The sequence below is a fragment of the Syngnathoides biaculeatus genome, chromosome 14 (genome assembly GCF_019802595.1).
Source record: "Syngnathoides biaculeatus isolate LvHL_M chromosome 14, ASM1980259v1, whole genome shotgun sequence".
NCBI lineage: Eukaryota > Metazoa > Chordata > Actinopteri > Syngnathiformes > Syngnathidae > Syngnathoides > Syngnathoides biaculeatus.
In genome coordinates this window covers 12,422,058-12,448,544 of record NC_084653.1, presented here as the reverse complement: position 1 = coordinate 12,448,544, position 26,487 = coordinate 12,422,058, and the positions used below count along the sequence as shown (strand labels likewise).

The following is a 26,487-nucleotide window of genomic DNA, read 5'->3' as shown; positions in this document are numbered from 1 at the left end:
CGCCAATTTCACAACATACTGAAACGGACAAATATTTCTGTAAATTGTCTCACTTCAATTGACTGTGTTGACGGATTGGTATAGTAGAGGTTTTCTGTTATCCAGTCCAGGGCCAGACCCACAGGTGATCCCAGGATGGCTGCTGGGGCAAACTCTGTCCTATTGGTACCATCTGACCTCACTCTATGGATTTCACCCTGGAATGTGAATGAGGATACATGATGATGATATCACTGTCAAAAGTGGATGCCTCCAGGGAATCTTGCATTGTGTCAATACCAGTGGGTGACTGGGCATAGTATTTTTGGACAGTAACTCACTGGGTGCTCAACCCAGTAAAGGGTCTGTTGACTGTCATCAAAGTCAACATCGTAGCCATTCTGAAGTCCAGCCACAGGCACCATTGCATCATTGTTTCTGTCATTCGGGTTCAAGGAAATGCCATAAATGATGCTGTCTCTCACCACCACCAAGAAAGGATCTTCAACTACAAGTAGAAAAGACATTGAAATTTTAGATTTTTTCTTCATTCATTCTAAAACGTGGATGTAGGTACAAATTTCCTGAGAGTTATCTTCTACTGATCAGTGAAAATATGTTCCAGTTTCTAATTTGCTTAGTCAGCACAGATTAGAATCAATCAGTGGTTGAGGGGGAACTTCATTCCTCTATAATCATTGGCCTCTAGGGAGACCGTGTTGTCTTTCATGTGCCGAAACCTGAGATCAGCTAAGCTGCCGACATGAGGGAGACTCTTCGGATTCTTAACTAAAGGCTCCTTGTCTCCTTAAGGCCTAGAAAAATACATCTAAATAGCTATATGATTCCCATTGTGCTTTGTATGGGGACCGAGCTAACAAGAGGATCATAAGGACACATATGAGACATGTAAAAATATGGGAAAATAAGAGTTTTACCAGCACTTTTGGCAAAATAAAAAAGCAAATTAACTTTTAAAATTCTAAATGAGACATTGCAACATGTAAGATTCAACACAAGTTGTGTACAACATTAGATACCATTGAATAATGCAATGAGATCAATACAAGAGCTGTATCAAAATGTTGATTTGACAAAGATAATCCTTAGGTTTTCATAGACATCTTTACAATGTGATTGGAATTGTTCTTGTGCACCTCACTGTGGATTGTTTTTCACAATTTGACCAGCTCATGTAGAAAAAAAAACATCCATCCATCCATTCTCAATACCAATGATCCACTTCAGGGTCGGTGAAGACTTCAACCTATCCCAGCCGACTTCTGGGAAAAGGCGGACTAGATTCTGGTCGCTAGTTAGTCACCGGGCACATATAGCCAACCACTCACACTCACATTCACACCATCAGTGAGTGGGAATTGAACCCACGTTGCCTGCAGCAAAGTCAGACAAATGCACCACGACAGAATCAGTGACTGCAACAGTAATGAGAAAAGCCAATAACCAAAGGTATTAAACCACACTGACTAAATACAATCATTAGTTGAACACAAACAGGATACATACTTCTTGTACATGTGACTTGGTCCGCTGCCAGAGTCCACCCTGAGGGGCACGCACATGAGTAGAACCTTGGTCCAACGGCTGAGAGCAGGCAGATGTGAGTGCAAGGATTCTGGGAGCAGTGATTGGTACCTACAAAAGGAATCACACATTAAATGTGAAGAAAAATGCATGTATGGAGCCAACTATTTTACTTGCTTCCTAAAATGATTCATAGTAGAGTTTACGAGTGGACATGAATTATATAGAAAGCATAGCGTTACTTACTGGTCCAAGTGCCAAATCAATTTAGAGTGCTAGTACAAGAGGTTATAATGCAGTGAGTGAGTGGGCATGTCTTGCCCATACCTGCTGGCTGCCGTGCTGGGTGCACTGCCACAAGACCCATTGGCTGAGGGAGGTTGTACAGCATCACTGTCTGGTTCTCCCCATGCCACTTATGGGCTCGCATCACCCGATTGATGTATCTGTCGGTCCAATAGACAAAATCCTCAAAAATGGTAATTGCGTGGGGATGTTGAAGAACCTTTTTACGGAGAGCAGCAAAAGAAAAAAAACAATTATCACCTTAAGACATGCGATTCAAAACTAGTTGTTGTACGCCGTGAATATACATAAAAGCAGTGGGCCACTTAAGGTGCCATTCTAAAATCTATTGAGTTGTTTGCAGCGTGAAAGTCAAATAAAAAAAAAAAATCCATTGCAGCATCCCTCCACCACATTAAGTGGAACATAGCTGTCACACAGGTGTCATTCCTTTGGCATTTGTGTAAACCCAGACTGGTCTATCAGAATGGAATACAGAGGCGTTCCATGGAGCTGGAGGGCCATTGAATGATGTCCAAAAGTCACTATACACTTCTTTTTTCAAACTTTTTTTTTTTATCAGGGATGCTTTGGACAGATGTCAGATAGATATCAGCATGTGACTTTTCATTTTTTTGTAAGTACATGATAACTTTGCCATTGCTTGCCAATGACATTGGAGCAGGGTTGCTAACTCGTCTGCCTGAAGAGAAGTTTTTCTTTCCCCAACAGCAATTCAATCTTAGTGTGAGAATCTTTATGGCTGTCGCATTGCCCCAACGTTAGGTACAATTTATTCTGTCAAAGGTAAGTTTCTCTAAACAGGATCTGTTCTTTACAAACTATACAGCCTATACAGCAAAAGGCCTGAGGAGGCACTCGGAAAAAAAAACACGCAAAGTCTATCCAGTCAACTGCACTGGTAATCGACGATTTATCTATCAAATGGAGTAAGCTCTCTCCTAAACTTTACACTTTATGACTTGTCCCACCATGAAGAAAAATCTGTCTAAATGGTCAGCAGTAAGGTCGCAGATGAGATGCTGCAAAACGTTGAAGGGCTGTGTCCGCAGGTGACTGACGGTTGTTGAAAACGGATGTGGTCATGTGGAGGTATACAGCTGCTTTTCAAGGCATTGGAATGCAATGGCAAGTCTAGCAAGCAAAACTACAATGACTCTTTTGTTGATAACTTTTTTCTTTGTGCAATTTTTTGGAATTTCTTAAAAATCTAGAGTGACTTTCGAAACACTTTGCACATACCATATTCTGAAGGTCGCTTGTGTTTATTGCAATAGGACTGGGTAATATACCCTGAATTCAGTGTGGAATACTTTTATCAATACGATATGCCTGATATGTGCCTTATGTCATGGACTCACCAGGTCACTGGCCAGAACTTGTTTTCTATTCTTGCCATTATAATCGCAGTAGTCAATGAAATCCAAGTAGGCATCAGCAAAGTACAACAAATTGTTGGGATAATCTATGGTAAGACCATTGGGCCAGTACAATTTGTTGCTTATGATAATGGTTCTCAGATTCCCATCCATGCTGGCCCTCTCGATGTGGGGGTTCCTACCCCAGTCAGTCCAAAACATCAGGTGAGCACTGCAAAATGAAACTTTTAAAACCAACTATTTGGACGAGAGATTGTTTTGGTTGCATAGCTTTTGCTCTGACCTGTCTCTTGGGTCCAGCACCAGGCCTCTAGGGTTGGTGACATTTTCGCTGACCAACACGGTCCGATGAGTACCATCGAGTCTGGAAATCTCAATTGTCTCCAGAACGTAGTCAGTCCAGTAGAGGTTCCTGCCCACCCAATCCACAGCAAGGCTCTCTGTCACCGTCACCCCACTGTCAAATATCTGTTGACAAAGATGTTTAAGTCAGCATGTTTGCACGCACAGGAATCAGTTATCAACACAAAGAGTGAAGACTGACCACAGTTCGATCACTGCCATTTTTATGAGTGCTCCAGATCCTGTCCTGGCTTGTATCGGACCAGTACACGCGGTCAGTGACCGAGTCAAAGTCAAGGGCCACGATGTTGTGTCCATCCCGGACCAGCGAGTGAACCACGTTGGGTTGAGTACTTATATCATCTTGCACTATGTGATTTCGACTGGCCACCAACAAGAAGGCTTGACGAAAATCTGTAAAAAGACAAAATATTTTCTTGTGTCTATTATCATGCCAAAAGGATGGCTTGTTAGCTTGTGCATGTCCACTCAACTCTATGAAATGGCTGGTAAATGCACCCTGATCAAATATCTGTCCTTGGGGAATGCACTTTGGACAAATAATGAGCGCTATTGTGTTACAATTCCTTTCAGATTATCTATGCGCAGCAGGCACGTTCCCCATAAACAGCCTTTTGTTGATGATAATGTCCTAATTACACGAGTGATGAACACTGACTAAGTGCGGCAGGTTGTTGGTTTATAAAGTATGTGCCCTGCGATTGGCTGGCAACCAGGTCAGGGTGCACCCTGCCTCTTGCCCAGAGTCAGATGGGACTGGCTCCAGCTTGCCCATGACACTTGTGAGATTAAGTGGTATGGAAAATGGACGAATGATTCACCTGAGGCCTTACACGTCCGCTGGTCCTCTTCAAGAGTGTAACCATCATGGCAGTGGCACCGGAAAGAACCTCGCTCATTAAAGCAATACTGGCTACATAGTCCAGGAGGATGACATTCATCTATATCCTCACAGGTTTTGGAGTCATTGCTCAGTTGATAGCCCAAAGGGCAAGTGCACTGGGCCCCAAAGGGCCCTTGGATACAGCCATGGGTGCATCCAGCATTGTTGTCAGAGCAACTCTCCTGATCTACATTGGAAGAAATGAAAAAATTAGTCAGAACCAGCTTTCATAGTAGTGTACATGCATTTGCAGAGAATACCATACATGACTAACTATTTTGTTGAAAAAAACGCTGTTCTATTTTTAACACAAAGCTAAAGACCAACAACCATGTCAGGAAAAAGTCACTAACTAGATCTAAACATGCAATTATGTAAAAGGGAAAAATAAACTCTACGGGATAATTGTTGCAATTGCTGTTTTAGTCGATGACAAGTTATTTAACCACTACTGATGCAGTGCTTTAAACTGTAACCTCATAAACTTGAAAACGGTCATTTGTCTGAATGAAGCAAAGAAAAAAAATCGTTGAAACTACTATTGATGCAATATAAATAATAGTGTTGAACAATCATCTTCCAGTCGGAAATTTGGTTAGAAAAAATTCTTGAATGACAGTGAAAGGTGATCCATGGTAAAAAAAAAAAAAAAACCAACTGGATTTAAATGTAGCCATCATGTGTAAAACTGATGGGATTTGCATCATAACAAAATTTAAGTAAGGTTTCTCAATCAGTAATACCGAGTGAGCATTATTTGGTATTAGCATTTCTGTCCTGGTGGCACTAACATTAATAGGACAATGCCTTGATTTATTTGACTCAAATTAATTAAGGAGTTGTTTAGGGAACATAAAACACAATTGAGAGTCTTGATTTTTATCCGTTATCAGTAAAAATAAAAAATAAGAACAATTACTGAGGAAGGATTGTAGTCAAATCAGAATAAAATTGTTAGTGCGATCCACTAAAAGTTTTACTAATGAATCAGTTCTGTATTCGTATTAGTATCAGTGTAGTATTTGTTCCTACCTGGCAAAGGCTCGTCTGAAAGTTGTGAGAAAAGCAAGAAAGGAAAATCACAAATCATTTTCAGGTTAACACAAGTCAAATCACACACATGCATGATTTGAATGCAATGCAAAGAAAGACAAATATCAGCACACTGTTAAGAAATGATAATTTTTTAGAGGGCTGAGGAGTGACTTACTGCAGAGAGGAGACTCGTCTGCACCATTAGGGCAGTGAGGATTGTTGTCGCACACTGCAGTGAGGTTGATACACATACTGTAGCCTGGACACTGCCACTGCCAGCTTGGGCATCGGAAAGGCGGCGTGGGACAGTCCCGCTCGTCGGTCATGTCTCTACAGTCATTGTCTCCGTCGCACAACCAGCTGCGCAACACACAGTTGCCATTGTCACATCGGAAGAGTGAGGAAGGACAGGTGCGAGGTGGGCAGGCGTGGTGCTCGTCGCTGCCATCCTCGCAGTCCGAGTGACTGTCACATTCCCAGGTGGATGGGATGCAGTTGCCGTCTGACTGGCACTGGAACTCGGTCTCATGATGACACATGCCGGGAGGCCTGGTTGCTGCAAAACATGCAGAAGCATTAATGGTAGAAAAAGATTAGGAACACCTGCAAAATCTCCTGTGATCCAACTGAAGGGTGGCTTTTTCTTTCTATACAAAAGCAGTGGTTCTAGTTATTATGGTTTTCCTGGTATGACTTCATGCTCTCACTGCAATGGATTTGCTCTCCAGTCATTCCCTTTAAGACAGCAGTAAATAAGTCTATTACAGCATTTGGCCTGGGAAGCAAAAGCTGACCGATTGGAATCCCGCAGAAGCCTGATGTGGAAGTTGTTCAGCAAGACCTCAAACTAGCAAATTACATAGATGTCAAAAATATTTATAACATTCAACATATTCATTAAGTAATCTAATAAGATTGTTTCCGATCAATTGGAAGGGACTTGCAGCTGCTTGGTTGCCCCACAACTGTAAAAGTCTCTAACCACCTCCCTTGCTCCTGAACAGTGTTTTTTTGTGTTTTCTTACTGCACCCTTTGTGATTTGATCATTACATTCCATTACATTATGCTTTTGGGTGGGATTTGGCTAATTGTTATACAGACTACATACAGAGGCAGTGGAACCGTGGGGACACTGGGGGCACAGACACACACACACACACCCAACCACACAAACACACAAACATAGCACCAATGACTGTTTTTTGGGGACATGAGCATTAAAAAGTGCCCCCAAAGTACTGTGCCACCCCCTGTTCTAAAAAGGGGTTCCGCCGCCGTTTGTCCCTCAACAATGAAGCCTACCCCACATTTCCAGTGAAGGCCGATATAGTATAATAATATAATATCATAAAATATTTAGTTTCATTTACTTACGACAGCCTTGCTCATCTGAGCGATCCCTGCAATCAAAGACACCGTCACATCGGTAGAAGGAGTTGATGCACTGGTGACCATGGGAGCACTTGAACTCGTTCAGACTGCAGTTGTAGACTGCAAAATCCAATAGAACATGGTAAATCTTATATTCTCATATTTGTGATTTACAAATGCTGACCTATATTGTTGTGGAACAATAGAAATTAGTTAAACAAACAAAGCAAATACTTGTTTCGTTTTACCGGCAGAAAATGTGAGTGAAAATGAAAACATGCATATGAATAGAGTGATTGTTTGAATGAAATTGGCCAATAAATGTCCAGTCCACTGCAACAAAGGTTTCTTCAAGCTTTGAGCAACTACTCACTGCATCCTTCCTCATCTGCCCCATCCATACAGTCCCGATCACCATCACAGACATAGGTGGGGGCTATGCAGCGATGGTCTGGACACTGAAACTGGTCTGGATGGCATGTGCTACTCTGATCTGTGGACAAATATTGACCATGATGTCGGACAAAGACTAAAATTACACACCTGTATTGGAAAATTAAAACCATAAAACTGCTGCATTTAAGTTTGAAGGAAATGGCTGGGTGATGGGACTTTCTTTAGTTGCCAGGGTGATAAAAGAAGTAACTCACGGCAGTCAGCTTCATCTGAACTGTCACCACAGTCGTTATCGGTGTCACACCGCCAGGTGAGCGGGATGCAGCGCCGATTGGCACACATAAACTGATTGACCGCGCAGGTTCCCGGAACATGTGTCGGGCAGTCAGATTCGTCACTGTCATCCAGGCAGTCGTTGTGGCCATCACAACGCCACGAGGCCGGCACACAACGCTGATTGGCGCAATTGAATGCGGAAGAGGCGCAAGTGGTGTCTGGAAAGAAAAAAAGATTGTTACAAAGAACTGAAACCATCAACATGAAAGCACGTTTTACCACGGAAAAGAAAACATTACTATTGATGCCACAGTTGGCCTCATCGCTGTTGTCATGGCAGTCATCAACGCCGTCGCATTGGTAGTTGTTTGGGACACATTTCCCGTTGCCACAGGAGAAGGAGTTGGTGCCACACTGTAGTGTCGGGGGCTCACTGGAAGGGTCCTCCACACACGTCTGTTGGTTGAGAGACAGCTTCATGCCGTACGGACACCCACACACCCGCTGAGAGTCGGGGGCTGGGAAGCAAAAGTGGCTACAGTCCCCATTTGGATTTGTCGGCCGGTTGCACGGGTTGGTACCTGCGATGGGGATAGCCAAGTCAGTCACATGAAATTTAATTGGCGTAACCAATATGACTGAATTGTCAACTGACCAATTTGAGAGTTGAAGTTGAAAGATTTGACATGCATGATGTGGCTGATGCCTCTTCGGATTACCACCATCTCCCCACCGTCAGTTTTGCGGACGCGGACAATTCCACCCAGACGCCAATCGGTGAAATATGCATAGCCTACAGGAGCAAAACAGCATTTCTTCCTTGATTCACCTTAGAACTATATATACAACGGTGCTTTGACTTACATGTTCAATTTATTGAGAGTTCTGAGCATGATACCTAAAAATATTTTTGTCTCAAATCATCTTTCCCTATTCAAATTATTGGAAATAAAATTCATGCATTCCAGCCCTGTTGTGTGTAATCTGGCACCAGGTTATGTGTAATGCGCTCATGCTGATACAAATGAAGAAGAGGTTCATAACTACTGTGAGTTTTGTAACTACTGTAAGTGACTCGGCAAGGAGCAGTAATGGTCCTTTTTTGCAGAGGAAAAACAATATATGCTTGTGAGTATAGTTACATAGTTATAGTGTATAGACTATAGTTATATTTCTGTCTACATGTGTTGGTACATCATTTGTGTTCAAATACCCATCGCTTAAAGTATTATAACACCACACAGATGCTATTTGTTAGGTGGTCTGTCGTTTTCCATCGTGTGTTAGCATTAAGCCACAGTGCATTGATAATGATGTGATTTAATTTAAATACACCGTGTGGAGTTAATTATCTTTGTTTTAAATTCAGTCTGAGAGTAAACTTCAACTGAGAGTAGTAGGAAACATTAAACCCTTTGTGAAGAACTCTTAAACTACTGCCAACTACCACTTGCTGTGAAGTAAGTTGAGTACACTGTCAACATCTAGTGCTCATATCTGAAATCTTTACTTCTGAGTCAAAGAAAAAAATTTAAAATTAGCTGAGCGACAGCTTGTATCTTGAAAAACCTGTAGTTTAAGGTATCACAGTACTGCATCTAAAGTATAGACTAAAAAGTACTACACCGTACATTTTTTAAACCAGCAAATAACTACTGTAGTTTATCAATAATAATAATATTTTTTAAGACAGTACTTTTGGAAATCAATGGCAACCAATAATTGTATATCAGGATTAAAAATGTAATTTAATCTAAAGATCCTCTTCCTCGTGGTGTATTAACTGATACAAAAACTGAAATTAGCTACCAATGCTGTTCATTTTGGGAAGCGGTGGCATGAATCTTCTAAATTCTAACCTTCAAATGTATACAAGGGCTAATTAATTACCTTCGAAGATGGTGAGGCCAAAAGGATGGGACATTTGAGTAATGCGGTCCAAAGAAAGCCTGTTATGTCCATCAAAATTGCTGTGCTCAATTTTGTCAAAGAAGGCATCTACCCAATACAAACGCATTGAGCTGTGCAGAAACAAAATGGTAAATATGAGAGCAAAATAAATTCAGTTTTCAGAAGATTGCAATTTGCGGGCCAGGGCTGCTTATAGGACTCACCTCCAGTCAATAGCGAGGCCATTCGGCCAGCCAAGAGTGGTGTTTACAATAGACAGGGCATGTGACCCATCTCCCCAAGCTCTCATAATCTTTGCGGGTCGGTACCAGTCTGTCCAAAAAATATACCTGACAAAGCCACGTAAATAGAAAGGATGTAACAAGGTATTTGATTTGGTTAGCGGCAACATTAATATTAACATTAACATAATACATTGCAATTCCTTTTTGAGATTTTTTCCTGCTATTATCACTTCGAAACCACCCTTCATCTTAGCGATCAATACTGCTTGTACTTGTGAGACTCATTAGTAACCATCCCTCTGGCTTTGTCCAAAAGCTGAGTACACCCTGCACGAGTAGCCAGTCCATCACAGGGCCCGTATAGACCACCGTTCACATTCATACCTCTGGAAATGTGATTGAAGTAGTGCAGCCAATTGGTATTGTCACATCTCACGGTGAAGTATTTGATAGTACTTTTCAAACTGATAGTCTCTGATATTGATTTACCCAACAAGAGGATGGACCACAATGGCCCTCGGGTTGTTCAGGTTCTGTATGATAGCCCGCCTGGACTTATTGGCAACCTTCATGACAGATATGCTCCTGTATCGTGGGTCAGTCCAGTAGAGATTTTTAGAAATCCAGTCATAAGCCAGGTCTTCCACGCTGTCCACTCTGTTGGCCGCCAGCACCTCCCTGCCTGTGCACATCAAAGCTGTTAGATGACCATTTTAACACAGAGACGAAAGCCGAGCCACATTTGAATAAATAGGCTGTCAGATTGTATTTTTTTCAAGTGGACCGGAAGGGAAAAACTACAGCTGCTCCAAAAACATGTCTAATCGGGTCAGTGAAGCATCTTTTTCTTTGTAACTGATGGATGTGCAGATTTGTTGCTACTTCCAGATCTTAGATGAACTAACAATATTACAGCTGCTTGAGTAAAAGTTATTTGATGACTGTATTTGATAATAAGTGCATGTCATGATCACCATCCTTATCCCCATATATCAGCAAACTCCCCCCCCCCCCCCCCCCTCTCCCCAACTGCCTCTGTAAACCACACTTGGGTTCAAGGTCCAGATACTGACGGGTGCAAATGCTCACCAGTCCCATCCACTTTCTGTTTGTAGATCATATCTTTGACTGTGTCTGAGAAGAAGATAGCATCATCCTCAGCACTAAAGTCCACCCCAACAAAGTAGGATGGTAATCCAGTGATCGGAAGGATGATGTCTTCCTGAGAGGAGAGGTTAAACGGAATCCCTCTCACTGCTAGCTGACTGGAGAAAAGCAGAAACTGCCTCACGGCTAGGGACAGATAATCAGCAAAGATGCCAACATGAATGTTAATGTTACACATATTAAGATGGACAAAATAATGTTAGTAAAATACATTTGAATTTTAAAAAAAGACTGCTTTTTTTTCCTACCCAGACATTTCTTCCCATCGGTGTGTAGATCGTAGCCGATGCGACACTTGCAACGGTAGCCTAACCCTCCATTGTCGCTCCTGTGACTCAAAACGCAGATCTGATCACACCCACCTCTGTTTACACTGCAAGGATTTGTCACTAAAGAAAAAAAGAAACTAAAGTTAGAAAACCTATTTGAGAGAAAATCATGGCAGTACTGACACTAACGGCGTGTACAACAGGTTTACCATGTGGTTGTTTGAGATGATGTATCACGGCCACTCCGTGTGGGGTCTGGGAAGTAGTGTAGACCACCTGAGGGGTTGTGTCTGTGAATTTGCTGGCTTTCATGACCGCCATCTTGGTCCAATCAGTGAAATACACACTGTGCTCAAATAGGCTGATCCCAAATGGGTGTGGTACTGCAGCACCTCCATGGACAACAGTTTTCCTATTCAAAATAGAGCACATGTTGATTTATCAGAAGGTGACAGAGAAACATGTTCTGAAATGATTTGTTTTCTTAAAGCCTTCGTCAACACTTGATAACTCAAAGCAGCATCATATTTCTATGAAATAATCTTGTGAAGTTTGAAATTAGTCTTCATTCTTCATACCGAACATCATGTAGTAATTTGTTAATTACTTTGGTCGGGTATTGTTCAAAAGGAAAATACATCTTGCTTGGTGTACATGGAAAACATTACTGGAAGTTTGAAGAAATTCAAATATGGCAAGGTTGCGATTTTTAATAGGTTTCTTGCACAGACATGCTAATAGTATTTGGGTATCTGACTATTTGTGAACCAATAACATATATATTCATTCATTCCATCCATTTTCTTAGCCACTTATCCTCACAAGGGTCGTGGGAGTGCTGGAGCCTATCCCAGCTGTCAACGGGCAGAAGCCAGGGTACACCCCGAACTGGTTACCAGTCAATCGCAGGGCACATCAAGACAAACAGACGCACTGACAATCACACCTACAGGCAATTTAGAGTGTCCAATTAATGTTGCATGTTTTTGGGATGTGGGAGGAAACCGGAGTGCCCGGAGAAAACCCACGCAGGCACGGGGAGAACATGCAAACTCCAAACAGGCAGGGCCAAGATTGAACCCGGGACCTCAGAACTGTGAGGCCAACGCTTTCCAGCTGATCCAGCGTGCCTCACACGATATGACTATATATAAAAAATACGATAATTAAGAAAAAATAATCCATAAAACTAAGTCCTTAAAGTATCTAATGGGAAAAGACATATTTACCTATGAAGACCATCATAGGTTGCTGTTTCAATGTAATCATAGCGACTGTCAACCCAGTAAATGCGCTTGGCTTCGATGTCGAGTGTGATGCCAGCTGGCCAACCCAGTTTACTCCTGATGATCCCATAACGGTTACTTCCATCCATGTAGGCCCGTTCAAGACCAGGTTCTCCATTAAGGGCTTCCCAATCTGAGAAGAACATATAGCTGTGGAGAGGACATTTTCATAAGACTTCTCAGGCATAAAAAAAACAATGAAGATCAAAGTATTTACTCTCATTGACAGAATGTCATCCTATTCCCGGTTTGTGGTTCCAAATTTCACCATCATTATTTTGGTGTGCCTTTTGTGTCAGAATTATTCTGTTATCATGAAAATATAACGAAATAATTCAAACTCTGAGGTCTTACTATAGGTGGCTAAATATTTGCACACATTCTAATACAGAGAGTCCTTGGGTTAAGATGGTCTCGACCTAAGACGTTTCGACTTTACAACACCCATCCCGCGTCCGCCATTTTGTCTGGCTATTGCTTGTCCGTGTTTGTGCGCCAGGAGTATCTATGCAATTTTCACTCTCATTTTTAGTCATGATGGCCCCAAAGAAGAAAGCTTTCTCTTTTAGCAATGCTTCTGCGGCCAAAAGAAAATCCATTAGAATGGAAACGAACCTCAAGATTATAAAAAGATTGGAGAAAGGAGAGACGCCAACACCACCAAGGCTTCAGTCGGTCGACCGTGGTGACAATTATTAAAGACAAAGCCCGTATTTTAGCCCATGTGAAGGGTTCCGTTCCTATGTCGGATACAATGGTGATTAAACACGGTTCTTTGAAACTAGTAGAGATGGAGAGGATTGAGGACCAGGTTCCTTCCCAATAGCGAAACAAAGCCTCCCCTTTTCTTCTCCATCCACCTCTCAGCAGTAATGCTAAGTATATCATCTTGTTTATTTCAATATATATATTTTTTTTTATACAAAGTATTTTGATGTAAATTCTGATTTTAATAGCGGAATCCGACTTAAGTTGAAATTTGAGTTAAGTCGCTACTGTAGGAACAGATCTTAGTTGTAGACCAAGGACTCCCTGTACAATGATTTTATAACTTTTTTTATTGGATTGGATTGGACAGGACTTTGATATGTCCCACACACTGCTCTGGAAACTACAGTGTGTGTAATAAGCAGTTAAATGACACTATCCATTCATTTTTTGTGACACTCATCCCATTAAGGGTCACGGGAGAGCTGGAGCCTATCCCAGCTGTCATCTGGCAGGAGGCAGGGTAGACCTTGAACTGGTTGCCAGCCAATCGTACGGCACGTAGAAATAAACAACCATTTGCACCCACATTCACACAGGTGATCTCGTTTTAACCTATAATGCACATTTGTAGAAAAATGAAAAAACGTTTTTGTCATCCAAATTAACTTATTTGATATATTGATTCATTGTTATAGCTGATATTTTCATTATCAGATTGAGGGTTTTGTGTCCCTAAAATTCCTGTCCACACTATCATTATGGGGTGACTGCCGCTTTAAGAAATCCTCAGATGTTTTCATAGACATTATGACCAGAATTTCATCTTCCCTTCATTTTCATTTTCTAATGTGTGTATCCTGTTAGGCTTAATTTTTTCTCTGTCATGGTGGAATAACAATTATATAAAAATGTTTCAGAAACTTGGAATATATGTATTTGTGAGACAGTACACAGTCTGCTTGCTAAATTGAATGTCCCAAATGTCCTGATTACATGCTAGTGTTTGCCAAAAATGTTCACCCTGTCATTGTCTACCCTGTTTTCAAGATCACATGCTGCATGTATTTTGCTGTTTGTATGTACTTTGTCTCCTTCCAGTGTATTTATTTAAAAAAAAATGGTGAACAGGCTCATCACTATGGTTTTTAACATTATAACATCTATTCAATATGGATATGAAGTTCAATGCAGAATCGCAACGTTTTTGAGGCATCATGGGGAAGTCTCAAAGGCACTTTGCGGTGATACTGATTCCATTTCAAATTAGCAATTTATCTGTGGCCACCTGGGTCTTCCTTCCTTGTATTGGATTACATTTTAGGTCATCACTTACATTACGTCTCGCTAATCCACCACTGGCAATCTGCTAATCTCGCGCGCACGCACGAGCATTATATTGTGCCAATGGAGCACAAAACAGCGTAAGTGATCATGGCTTGAAAGGCGTATGGGAGATGTGCTTACCCGACAGTGGGGTCCACCGCCAATCCTCTAGGGTTACCCAGGTTTTCGGTGATGAGTGTGACCCTATTACTTCCATCCAAATCCACCATGTCAATCCTGTTCACGCTGGCCTCAACCACATACAGTTTATTGTTCACCCAATCCACTGCCAGGTTCTCGGGGTAGTCAACGGATACATTTAAAACCACCTGCATATTGGACCCGTCCATGTCCACAGAAAACACCTGTGCACAAAAGACGGCGTTGTTTGAGGAAAATTAGCTTCTAGGTGGTCACTAGTTTCATAAATGAAGGTACTGTATTATTACCAGTCTATTATAAAAGAAAGGTAATGGCAGTCAACACTCTGTGTACCACGCTAATATACGGTGCTGTCTTGAGAACTACTAAACAATATACTGTATGACTGTGAGTACTTAATACTAAATGTCGAAAGCTGTTGATGAATGGACCTTTTGTATTCAAATATAAATTGCTTCATGGGTTATATATACCCTGTATGTTTCCCCTTATGTCTTGGCATTAGCATGAATACAATGTACAATGTAATTCTCCTAGACTCATGTTTAGTAACAGTTTGACAGTAAACCTCAACGGGTAGTTGCATTTAACAGTTTGAAGATTTTTTTTCAATAATTTTTCATTCTTTTACAAAGTGCTCCTATCTGGTGAATCCGCTTCTGTTGTGAAGTTTACTACCATATTGTACAGTGTTTGAATCTCAAGTTTGAGCGAGCAAGTCAAAGCAAAAAAAATCTCCAAACTGACTGTATGCATCTTGAAAATTTTGATTTGATGATTCAGTTAGAGTATTAATATTCTTGGGGTTCCCTCTGACTCTTCATCTAAATAGGTGAGCTTGATTTTTTTTCTCAGCGCAGTTTCTTACAAACAAACTCCAAGTGAGTGAAAAGCATGTTTGGTTTTGTTTTTTCAGCTGTCCTGTTTAAAGGGAAACCGTAGATGTGATTGCCCAACATCTCTGGTTGCATTCACATGCCCTGCTTGCACCCTGACTACTTTAATCATAGAACTACGGAGACATTTAATTTACAAAGATCCCCTTTAAAAGATGTACCCTGGCCCTTCAACCTTGTGGCTACCCTTCTTCTTTTTTCTTTTTTTTTGGAGGAGAAGAATGCATTTAGAGGGACGGTTCCACTGGGGAAAAAAATACAGCGTAATTACCCAAGTGAGCTTGTATTACAAAATTGCACTCTGGTATGTGGCCATCATAGCTGCTTATCAGATAGGTCCAAAGATAATGCACATGGATTTGTTTTCACATCTTACAGACCTTTCCCTTCATTATGACCATGCTGCACACTCAATTACTGTATCAAATTTTCATGTATTTAAAGGAATAACTCATATACAACACAAGTGTTTCATCAAAAACACTGATGGATGACTCAAAGATTTAGGCACAAAGATTTCACTAGGTGGGTGCTACTATATTGTGATTGTCTTTCCTCACTCGACAAAGGGACAATGGTTTTTGCATCCACTCGGTAAGAACTTGGAATACAATTATGGTGTCAAAATTATGTAAGTGTGAAATCCTGAAAGCAAGGTAAATAGTGTTGATTGCATGTTTTGAAACATCGTAAAGCACACTTTGTTGTTATTTTTTGAGGACATTGCATCTAGTGTACAGGTCTGACTGGTCCATAAATGCAACAGGATCACTTAAAACACTTATGTCAAATGATCTCACTCATTAAAATGAAAGGGAATGCCATTAATCTGTTTCAGCTTCCCCAAAAAGCCCCACCCCCCCCAAAAAAAAAGAAAAATTGCACTGTAAAATATTGTGCTTTATAAAAAGACATTTGTAAGGTAAACAGAATGTAGAGAATTAACCAATTTGTGAATCATAATTAATTATCTGCAGCCTCTTTTGGTATGAGTGACTTAGCCACTGGGGGCACTGTAATGCAGTCAAAGATACAGAAATGAAAAAAAAAAAAAAAGGGGGGGGGGGGTTCACAACAGTGGTGATTCAGTCAGCTGCAGTAAAAATTAGGGATGTTTCTGTTTCTCATACTGATACCAGTACAACTTCATGTCCATTTCCCAAGCCTACCCTAACAAGGATCATGGGAGTGCCCGAGCCTGTCCCAGCTAACATTGGGCAAATTGAAGACTACACTCTGCAGTTTCACCAGTCAGTCGGAGGGGCCATATCAAAAACATCCCTGAGCGGCAATTGATCCCACACCGCCCACACCAAAGTTAGGCATTTGTACCACGACATCATCTCACATACATACATACATACAGTCCCACGATTAATCACTGGTAATGAATACCGATACCACTACTTTGGTAATTAAAATTTCAATGAACACAACTACATATACAGTAATTGTGAACAATTGCATTTCTTTCTTTCTTATACACATGATGATTCGCAAATGTGTCAAACCGCCACAATGCAACATCAACTACTGGCAAGGAGAACTCACTCAATGTCATATTTTTCTGCCTTGAGTATCAGTAGCTGGAATCGGCAGCCTTCACAGGTATGTGATTCCTTAAAAAAAAGGGCAGTATTGAGCTTATGCCAATACCTGGTCTTGATACTTGCCATCCCTAGTAATGTTATTTTTTACAGAAGATAAAGAATATATGCCTGTAAGTATCTATTGTCTGTCTACATGTGTTGATGCACCATAGCTACATGCATTATAACACTGTCACAAACTGTATTTTTGTTATTCTATTGGCATTATTTTATATTGTGTGTTAGCATTTAGCTAAGCAGAAGCAAATCTATGCTGTAGTTCGAAATACCTAAAGTGCAATTCTTTGTCATATGTTGAATTTGACAGTAAACTTTAAGTGGGAGTGGCATTGAACATATTGAATTGCTCTCAAGCTACCAAAGTGCTCTTTGTTGTGAAGTGAGTTCATTGCCAGAGCACTCATATTTCAAATTTTTGCTCACAAAATTGTGACAGCTCATAGCTCAGAAAACTCAAAAGTTGGTTCAATTGTATGATATCTCAAGGGGCCCCTGTATTGTAACTTACCTTATTCTGAATGGTGTCAGTCCAGAAGATCATATGGAGATCATAATGAAAGTCCACTCCAGCTGCAACCCCTCTGTTCTGTGACTGTACCAATGTCCGCAGACTGTTGCCGTGGATGTTGCCTATGAGTAGGTCTCGGCCATTGGAAAAGACCAAGGAAGGAACTCCAACTGCAAGAGAAGTGAACAGAATTATTCACAGACAGCAGGAAAAATAAATATTTATTCTTAGAATTGTTTCCAGTTGCAACTGAGAACAGTTAAGTCAATTCTTTGGTGTGCACCTGCAATTCAAGGAGTGGAAATTTTACAGAATGCAGCATGTTATTTCAGAAAGGTAACGTGCTTTTCATCCACTTTTAATACACACTCCTTTCAGTGAGCCAAAAGCCAAAGAGGTCAGCCTCTCAGTTCCACAAAGCCAAGAGACTTTACTGAAACAACAATGTGCATGCAACAATGCACCAGGAAGGGCGACATGTGCTAAAGCGGGGGTCGTCTACAGGGAAGGGTGGTTGTGCTAATGCACAATGTTTTGGTGGTTCATTCAGAGATTTCAAGAGGTGAGCTCACTGTGTGTAAGACAGAGAGGAAAGATCACACTTACACGAGGTGCCGGCTCGACAGTATCTGTGCTGCTCCAGGATGTAACCCTCCCTGCAGCTGCAATGATGAGAACCAATGCGGTCCTCACACAGCTGGTCGCACACTCCCCACATTGAGCAGTCATCAAAGTCTTGAACAGAAAGAAAAACCCACTATACTGAACTCAAATGCACCTTCAGCTACAATTAATGAATGAAGAAATGATCTACCTATACATGAGCGACTGTCATTGCTGTTGACAATGTAGCCTGAAGGACAGGAACAGGTTCCCCCACTGGGAGAAGGATGACAGCGATGCTCACAACTCAGAGAAGAACATCTCCAGACACCTAACAAAAAGCAGGAATAATAACTATTTTTAAATAGCAAAAGTAAACTACAAATTACAAGAACGACACGAGGTAAATACTATAACCTAGTTTAATACATCCATTATCTCACAAAAATGACAACACCCCTTAGTGAAAACGTCCAAATAGATATACTGACTTTATTGTGCAACTCAGATGACTCAGTTGCATTGGTTTAGACATTTATATTCAGTACACACAATGAAAAAGTCACTTTGCTAAAAACCAGAAGTTGTCGATATCTAGCATGACCAACCAATTTCCATGGTTAGACTGCTAATAATTGGTTTTGCCATATTATTTGGCTCACTAAAAACACACATTTTGATCCATTAGTGAGAACGGAACCTCTCGTTTATAGATGTGTCACCTCACATCATGAAAAATGGGACCAAGGAGTAGCAGGACCAAGTCATTCTGGTTTTTGTACATTCACACACACCAACGACTGGTCCAGGGAAATGTGTCCCCAAATGAAAATGCAGAATTGTGTTGTTTTGGATTAAGAAGAGCCTGACATGGGTGTGCTTCAAAAAGGACAGGCAAGACTGGATGGATGATGGATGGATGATAGATGGAGGGGGTGGGGATAGACAGAGAAGGACAGGCAGGCAGGCAGGCAGGCAAATTGCTTTGGTACTAACTGCAGTTGCGCCCAGCAGTGGCGTTGGTTTCGTCCTCCCCTTCAGAGCAGTGAGGCGTCCCGTCACATAGCTGATCCATGGGGATACACACACCAGTGGATGGACATGGCCACTCTCCAGGGTAACACTCATGCACTGTATTTTCTACTGACAAATAAATAAAATCATCCCCAATTTGAAACCATCAACAGCACGTTACATTCAGAAAACTGTGGACTAGGAAAAAAACTGTGGCATTCTTTTTGACAAAGTTGTGGCAATGACGTCATTGTTAGGGTAAGAACTGTCACGTTAAATCACTGCTGGGAACTCTGAGGGGGTCACAGGGGGCTTCTGCAGCCCATCCTCTAAAAACACACACTCTTCACAACCATGTGGACAAATTCTAAAGCCCTCTGGTGGGAGGGGGGGGGGTTTGGTCTCTGCAATTGTGTGCCACAAAGACCCATTTGAATTATACACTTGTTGGAGCACAGGAAAAGCAGATTGATAGTCCCGTCTGACTTTAGATAGTGTATATCTTATTACATCTACAAACTAAGATATTTACCATTTTTGGCATCAAAATATTTCTAGTAGTAAGACTGAACTACGGCCATTTTATGGCCAAAAAAGTGGAACATGGGATTGAAAAGATTCATTAATCAAACAGAGGTTGGGTTCATCCTTTAGTTTTCATAGTTTAGTTACTCTTAGTTCTGACGTGCAGACACACTGTATATTTCCTGATGGATGGCAGCACAAGCTAACATAGGTTCTGCATCAACTTAATATTTTTATTCCATCTTCCATTGCTCTAGGTGTAATGGCCATGTATTCCTCCCAATACCTTTGTCTGTATGGTGTATGTATGCAATAGGTTCAAGTATATTCATACCGCAGCCTTTTTCATCTGCATAGTCTTCACAATCGTCTTCCCCATCACAAAGCCACACTTGATGAATACAGCGACCACTGGGGCAGGTAAAGTAATTGCCTCTACACGGAGGATATGCTGAACATGAAAGAAAATATTAGTACACAAATAAGCAAAAATATTTTGAGTGTAGATCTCCAATGGCAAGAAAGCTAGACAGGTTTAAAACTTAATTCAAGAAATTCCATCCTACTGCAATTGAGTTCATCACTTCGATCCCCACAGTCATCGTCGTGGTCACAGATATAACGCTGAGGAACGCACATGCCATTATGACATTGAAACAGGCTTGTACTGCAGTGTTGTGCTAAAGAAAAAGGTAGTGACATTTAATTAACCACTCAGACTTTACCACAAAGCTCATATCAAGGTCTAAAACAGACTTACTGCAATTTCTCTCATCAGAGCCATCTCGACAGTCAAGTATGCGGTCACATCTCTGGGTCCGGTTGTAGCAGGCACCATTAGCACATCTAAACTCGGTGCACTCTGGGTAATCTGGAAGATTAGATCATCATCTGAGCGACGTAATGCACACATGTCAACCTGACAGCATGACATCTAGTGAAAAGCTTGGTGCATGGGGGGGATAAGCCGGGACAATTTAACACTGCCGCCGTAGCAACAGCATTTGCGGCCACATTCTTGCGATTGTGGGATTCCCATAGTGTGTAGTGCACCGTGCCAGCCGGGACAATAGCGGCATAGCAGTTGAACTTCAGCTTGACTAATCCACCAAGGAATCTGCAATCAAACTCTGACAACAAGAAGCATATTGTGGCCCGTTCTGTCTGTCAGTGAACCTCTTAATAAGAACAAATTGATTAAAATGCCACAACGGATTGCCACCTTGGAGAAGACTTACTGCAGTTTCTCTCGTCCGAGCCATCGGTGCAGTCAGACAAATGGTCGCATTGATACTCAGCCGGGACGCACGCCCCGTTACTACAGCTGAACTCGCCAGTGGTGCATGTTCTCCCAGCTGGGGACAGATTGGAGAGTTTTAGTCGTTTTAAAAATTCACTGCAAGGAAACAATGTAAATTCTGTATAAACAGCTAAATATCTGAGATGGCTGACAGGGTAGCCAGTGACATGGTGCTGGACTTTTTTGGCTAATGTTATCATTGATTAAGCATAAAGTGGAACTTCACCAAAAGGTGATACGGCAATCAAGTTATGATTTTTCAGGATTTCGGGGAGGTCCGGTATCGCACTAGAATGGATCCACTCCTGGATCAAGCAGCTGCAGAAGTCCACATTCAGAAACAAAACAAAGATGCTTTGGACATTCCTGGTAAGGTAGGTTTTACTTTAATATTACGGCCAGAGTGTATTAAACTCATCTGCTTCATTTTCACAATTTGGTTATTAAGTGTCAATAAAGCATTGTATCAATTAATTGTAGTACAAATGTAGCATAAAAAAAACTAAAGCTAATGAAAGGGTCAGCTGGAAGATAGATAACTTACGACAGTTTTGCCTCTCATCTGAGCCATCTTCACAGTCCTCCTCATCATCACACACCCACACATCTGGGATACACTCGGCGTCACTCAAACACTGGAAGTGACTGTCATCACATGTTATCTGAGCTGTAAGGAAGAGAGGGAGGCATACGTAATCTTTTTTCGAGGACAAACACACTGTCAGGTTGCAAATGACTCACGGCATTCTTGTTCATCAGAGTCATCCGAACAGTCTGATGTCCCGTCGCAGTGCCAGTCCCATGGGATGCATCGGCCTGTCCCGCAGTGGAACTGCCCCAGTTCACATCCTATATGCATGCACGCACATAGTACATTTCAATAGATTACAGGCCTCCCATAAAGCCATCAAAACCCCAATTTGGATTAACACCAAATTGTACATTTTCATCATGGATAACAAGCTACTGCATCATGTTTTTGTTTGGTTGTTTGTTTTTTTTCCCCTGAATGTCACAATAGCACCAACAAATATTCAAATACTCGGAATTTCATCTATGATCATGTATTTTAAGCCATTACTGGGGCAATAAGAATTATGGTACCTTACACTTCAACTGTCAAAGTAGACACTACGCCCCTCGCTAGAAGTCAGTAGAACCAATAATAAAAGTACATTTAGATTACAATAAACACTTTCTGTCATGCTTTGTTATTTGGGCGGCTGGTTGGAGCGTTGGCCTCAGTTTATTTCTTATATACAAAGTGTCTCAAAAGTGATGACACACTTCCTTTTTTCTACAAACCCAATTCCCATGAAGTTAGGTTGTTGTGTTCAACAAATAAAAACAAAATTCAATGATTTGCAAATCATGTTCAACCTATATTTAATTGAATACACTACTTTTTTGGAATGTGTTAAAACCATAAAGTTAATGATTTTTTTTTTTGCTAAAAACAACGTTTATGAGTTTATTATTGAAATTAAGGAATTTGTTGCAGCTTCGGTAATAATGTCACACTTGTACTATTTTGCATTAAGAACAAATAATGTAGTAATAATATGGGCAAATGAAGAGAAAGTAGCAAAGTGATTACAGAGTTGAGTTGCTTAAGAGGATCATGTCAGGAGGGGAAAAAGCTGTGCAGATCGACTGGTGGTTCAGTATTCTTTGCAATCATTTAAAAATAATAATTATCTGTCAAAAGGGAGGAGTGGAGTAATAATGGTAAGTATTCCATAAGTAATGAAAATATGTAATGAAAAGTGTAATGAGACATGCTCCTAGTGTCATTGCTGAGTGGTGGAGACACGCGTGCCATCCACCCCCACTCCCTCCACCTTCTCAGGATGTTATGCAATCCTCTTTTACACTCGTACGAGCACAAGCCTTCTTTTGATGTCCCCGATGAATGGCATCTGCGGAGATAAGGTACCACTACACTACCTTCTCTGACATCTTCCAGGGGGAGGGGGTTGATTGTGGCAGCATAGTTGAGTGGCAGAACACTCCATCACAACTATCTGAACAGGAATGCGCATTTCAATCATTTGCCACTGACAGCCTGATCTATGGCACACACCGACCTTGTCCAGTCTGAGATGTAATGCAATTCTTACTGGTGATTGGTGGGGAATCATTGGAAATGGTCTTTAAAATTATTTACAAGGCCGAACTTGCAAGAGACACTTCTTGATCAGTTAAAGAATGTGACAATGTTAAATTGATTAGAAGTGACAGGCTTGACCTCAACCCAATTAGGTATGAACTTGACCCCTCGCCTCATACACTTTTCCTGACAACATGATTTTAGGTAGCGATGTCAGCTGTCATCAAAAAGTTGATAACATGACCTCGAAACAAAGCTTTGATTAACCTACTGTATAAACAGTGGGGCTATGCAGTACGTGTGTATCGCTTTACACTAATTACAAGGATAAACTCAAGGCACCCAATTGGAGAGCATCTGCAGTCTTCTCTGTGTTCGCTAAATCCGGTTTCTAGCAATGTATAAATGTATGATGCAAATGCTAATGACCAAAATAAAAATCTTAATAATGTGTTGAAATGGATACAGGTTTGTTGTAGCCAGGTATAATGTGATTAAATGTGATTCAAATTCAAATAAATGATGACATCATTGATATTTTTCAGGACATTACAGTGGTCCCTTTTTGGTTTTTTTTTTGCGTCACAGACCAGTATCAAGTAAAGACTTATATCAGCCTACCGACATAAAACTCCCCAAAAAATACAACTCGCAAATATGCTGTAAGGCGTTTTTGTGTTTTTAAAGCCTTACACGTTTTTCTCTTCATTGATCTGTTAGTGTGTTCGTGTGTTTCAAAAGGAGACAACAAAGCCGCGCTCCAAAAAATTCTATATTTCTCTACTGTACTTGAGGATAGGCTAGCATACTTTGCAAATGAAGGTGCTACCAAAATAAAATATTTATATGGTAAGTATAAATATAAATATATGGTAAAATATTTCCTCCTCCTTTCGCATCGTACGGCCATATATGTTTCCTCTAAGGCAGACACAGACTCACTCATTTTATATCTTCCAGCTCAACTTTGTGTGTTTTAGAACTTAATTTAGATACGTGGGGGGTATAATTCAGTGTTTTCCTTTCCCTTTTGTTTGGCCTTGTCTTTTCTTATTGGAACTTAAACCCACGGCAGGAAAGGACAGTGCTGTAAGGATGGCTCACTACTCTTAGAGAAGAACATTAGAGGAATTTTCATTCGAATGAACCCCCCTCCCCTGCCCCAAGCCCACTGTGGAATCACAACAGCACAAAAGAAGCGCCAGTTAGGATGGAAACTCCCAAGTAGAAGTGTCACCCGGATGGAGAGAATTAGGTACAGTGGAGAAACCACACCTGACCCCCAAAACCATCTCTTGTGGCGCCTTGAAAGGTGTCATTAAGCTTTCGCCAAAGATGCTTGTTTTGGCACAGGCCTCCGCACCCACTGTGCTGCAAAGAAAACGTCCGCTGGCTGTATGCAACTGGAGGTGTCAGAGAAAAGTGCTGCGGCCCGTTTCATATGGAAATGCACGCGGCAGAATGCAGTCAATTGCCAAACAAGTGACTTTGGCACCCAGTGCGACAAACAAAACAGTGAAAGGCCTGACTAATTTTGGCACTGGAATAGGATCACTGAATGGAGTGTGGAGCCTTCATTTGGTGAGTACAAAAAAAAATCTTCAACATTTTGGGGGGTGGGTGGGGCCGGGGCATATGTTACGATGCAAAACGTGATGAGAAATGAAGTGATCACAAGGCAGGAAGACAGCTCCATTGTGAGTCACAAGGCTATAAGAGTAGCTTTGAAAAAAAAAAAAAGATCCATTTGTGATAAATCATGTTTCTAATGCAATGTTACCTTTGTGCAAGGATTTAGGCTTCAGCGCCGGAAAGAGTGAGGTTTAACATGCACGTGCTGTGCAAGTTTGAACATAACAAAAGGCGTTTTTCATCAGCAAAATGACCGCAGTCGAAACTCCCACCATGACCACATTACACAGTTTTCAGCCATGGGTAACTGCAAGGTATTGGCCCCACAAAGAGTTCGCTGCCTCCTTAATTGACTAAAGCAAAACACAAATGAATAATATAGCTAACAATTCTGTTCACTGCGAAATTTGCTCAAGCAGTGAAAAATGATTGAAGTTAATGAACCGGAACGATGGATGCTCCATGAGCATTATCAACATTTTTTCAGCGTTACGAAGCCTGGATAAAATGCTACTAAAGGTTACGGTCCTTTATTTTGTAGCGGTGGGGAGGCATCAAGACTGGAGATAGTACCCCTGTCACAGCACAAGTAATGAGTAAAATTTTACTAGTCAAGAGAAGACAGTCAGTTTCTCTTCTACACTGATCTTTATTTTGTTACTGCACTAAGTGGAATGTCAGATGTTTAATTTTTTTTCAATATATTTTGTTTATTTAAGAAATATAAATGCACATTGCATCTTTCTGATGTTATGCACTAGTAATAGGCTGTGAAAAGATTTTTGGTTACTTGATTTGAACCACTGCTGCGCAAGAATTCTACCCATGTAAAAGTGTATTATGTACAAACTCCTTTATTTTATTTTTTTTAACTAGGTCGATTATGGCAGTTTGGATGGATACTTTTTTTCATCTTAAAGTATTGCCAAGTTATTGGATCGGGACTCTCTATCAACAGATACTCAAAATCAAGTGACTCAGACTCGAGTGGTAAAAATGTCATCAGGTCATCTCTACTAATCACTCACAGTGTGTCAGCAAGTTGGACTTATTAAACACTTATTGGTCTGCAATACTTTTGCGTTAATTGAACTTTCACCAAACTTACTACAGTACACTGCTTTGACTTAGCATTAGGTACACCTGCATACTCTATCAGAAAGTCTGGATTTACAAAAACAATACACAGCACTAGGCAGCAAGGTATTACTTTAAAAACATGTTTATAGTTGCTCTTATTGCAGTTTGCATTGGTGGAGGTGTACTGCATCACAGTGAGCGCTATTAGAAATATCAGTAAAACTAAAATATTAGAAACACCACTCTTCATGAATATTTACAGTGGTAGACTACTGCAAACTACAGACACACACACACACACACAAAACATTTTGTCAATACATTTCATATAATTAGGACTGGGCCTAATTTTCTTTATAGAGGCAACAAAAGCAAATACAGTACAGGTCTCATTAGATTGTGTAGGTGTACTTCAAGTTATGGAAATGCTGACAAAGTCACTTGAGTTGTCACATCTCAAATGTCAGCAAATTCCTGGACATTCGACAGACTTTTACTGTCAGTGTTCATGCTTTTTTTGTTGTTGTATACAACTAAGTATTTGTTTTTGTCTCTCAGATAATTTATGAGGTGAAATGATGATTCCAGGGCATGTCCAAGCAGGGAAGCATTACCTCTACAA

At 40.9% G+C, this 26,487-nt stretch overlaps 2 protein-coding genes across 5 annotated transcripts in view; one reads left to right on the top strand and one right to left on the bottom strand.

Annotated features, from left to right (window-relative positions):
- Positions 1-26,487, top strand: part of zgc:172182 (coiled-coil domain-containing protein 89) — a 42,968-nt gene that overhangs the window by 9,847 nt on the left and 6,634 nt on the right. For all 4 annotated transcript variants that reach the window (XM_061840992.1, XM_061840994.1, XM_061840993.1 and 1 more), the window contains one exon: positions 21,307-21,417. In XM_061840992.1, coding sequence (XP_061696976.1) covers positions 21,307-21,417 — 111 coding nt within the window. The remainder of the gene's footprint in view (positions 1-21,306; positions 21,418-26,487) is intronic.
- Positions 1-26,487, bottom strand: part of lrp2a (low density lipoprotein receptor-related protein 2a) — a 61,834-nt gene that overhangs the window by 34,464 nt on the left and 883 nt on the right. Inside the window, exons 2-34 of the mRNA XM_061841001.1 lie at positions 21,785-21,892; positions 21,588-21,710; positions 20,982-21,098; positions 20,504-20,614; positions 20,310-20,423; positions 20,078-20,194; positions 19,201-19,344; positions 18,416-18,535; positions 18,208-18,336; positions 17,602-17,771; positions 14,567-14,790; positions 12,335-12,541; positions 11,315-11,517; positions 11,085-11,225; positions 10,759-10,962; positions 10,159-10,351; positions 9,649-9,774; positions 9,425-9,555; positions 8,190-8,327; positions 7,834-8,115; positions 7,513-7,752; positions 7,236-7,355; positions 6,866-6,982; positions 5,666-6,046; positions 5,488-5,502; positions 4,394-4,642; positions 3,754-3,965; positions 3,493-3,677; positions 3,192-3,420; positions 1,852-2,029; positions 1,507-1,635; positions 321-487; positions 54-197 (exon numbers count right to left, since the gene is read on the bottom strand). Coding sequence (XP_061696985.1) covers positions 54-197; positions 321-487; positions 1,507-1,635; positions 1,852-2,029; positions 3,192-3,420; positions 3,493-3,677; positions 3,754-3,965; positions 4,394-4,642; positions 5,488-5,502; positions 5,666-6,046; positions 6,866-6,982; positions 7,236-7,355; positions 7,513-7,752; positions 7,834-8,115; positions 8,190-8,327; positions 9,425-9,555; positions 9,649-9,774; positions 10,159-10,351; positions 10,759-10,962; positions 11,085-11,225; positions 11,315-11,517; positions 12,335-12,541; positions 14,567-14,790; positions 17,602-17,771; positions 18,208-18,336; positions 18,416-18,535; positions 19,201-19,344; positions 20,078-20,194; positions 20,310-20,423; positions 20,504-20,614; positions 20,982-21,098; positions 21,588-21,710; positions 21,785-21,892 — 5,468 coding nt within the window. The remainder of the gene's footprint in view (positions 1-53; positions 198-320; positions 488-1,506; positions 1,636-1,851; positions 2,030-3,191; positions 3,421-3,492; positions 3,678-3,753; positions 3,966-4,393; positions 4,643-5,487; positions 5,503-5,665; positions 6,047-6,865; positions 6,983-7,235; positions 7,356-7,512; positions 7,753-7,833; positions 8,116-8,189; positions 8,328-9,424; positions 9,556-9,648; positions 9,775-10,158; positions 10,352-10,758; positions 10,963-11,084; positions 11,226-11,314; positions 11,518-12,334; positions 12,542-14,566; positions 14,791-17,601; positions 17,772-18,207; positions 18,337-18,415; positions 18,536-19,200; positions 19,345-20,077; positions 20,195-20,309; positions 20,424-20,503; positions 20,615-20,981; positions 21,099-21,587; positions 21,711-21,784; positions 21,893-26,487) is intronic.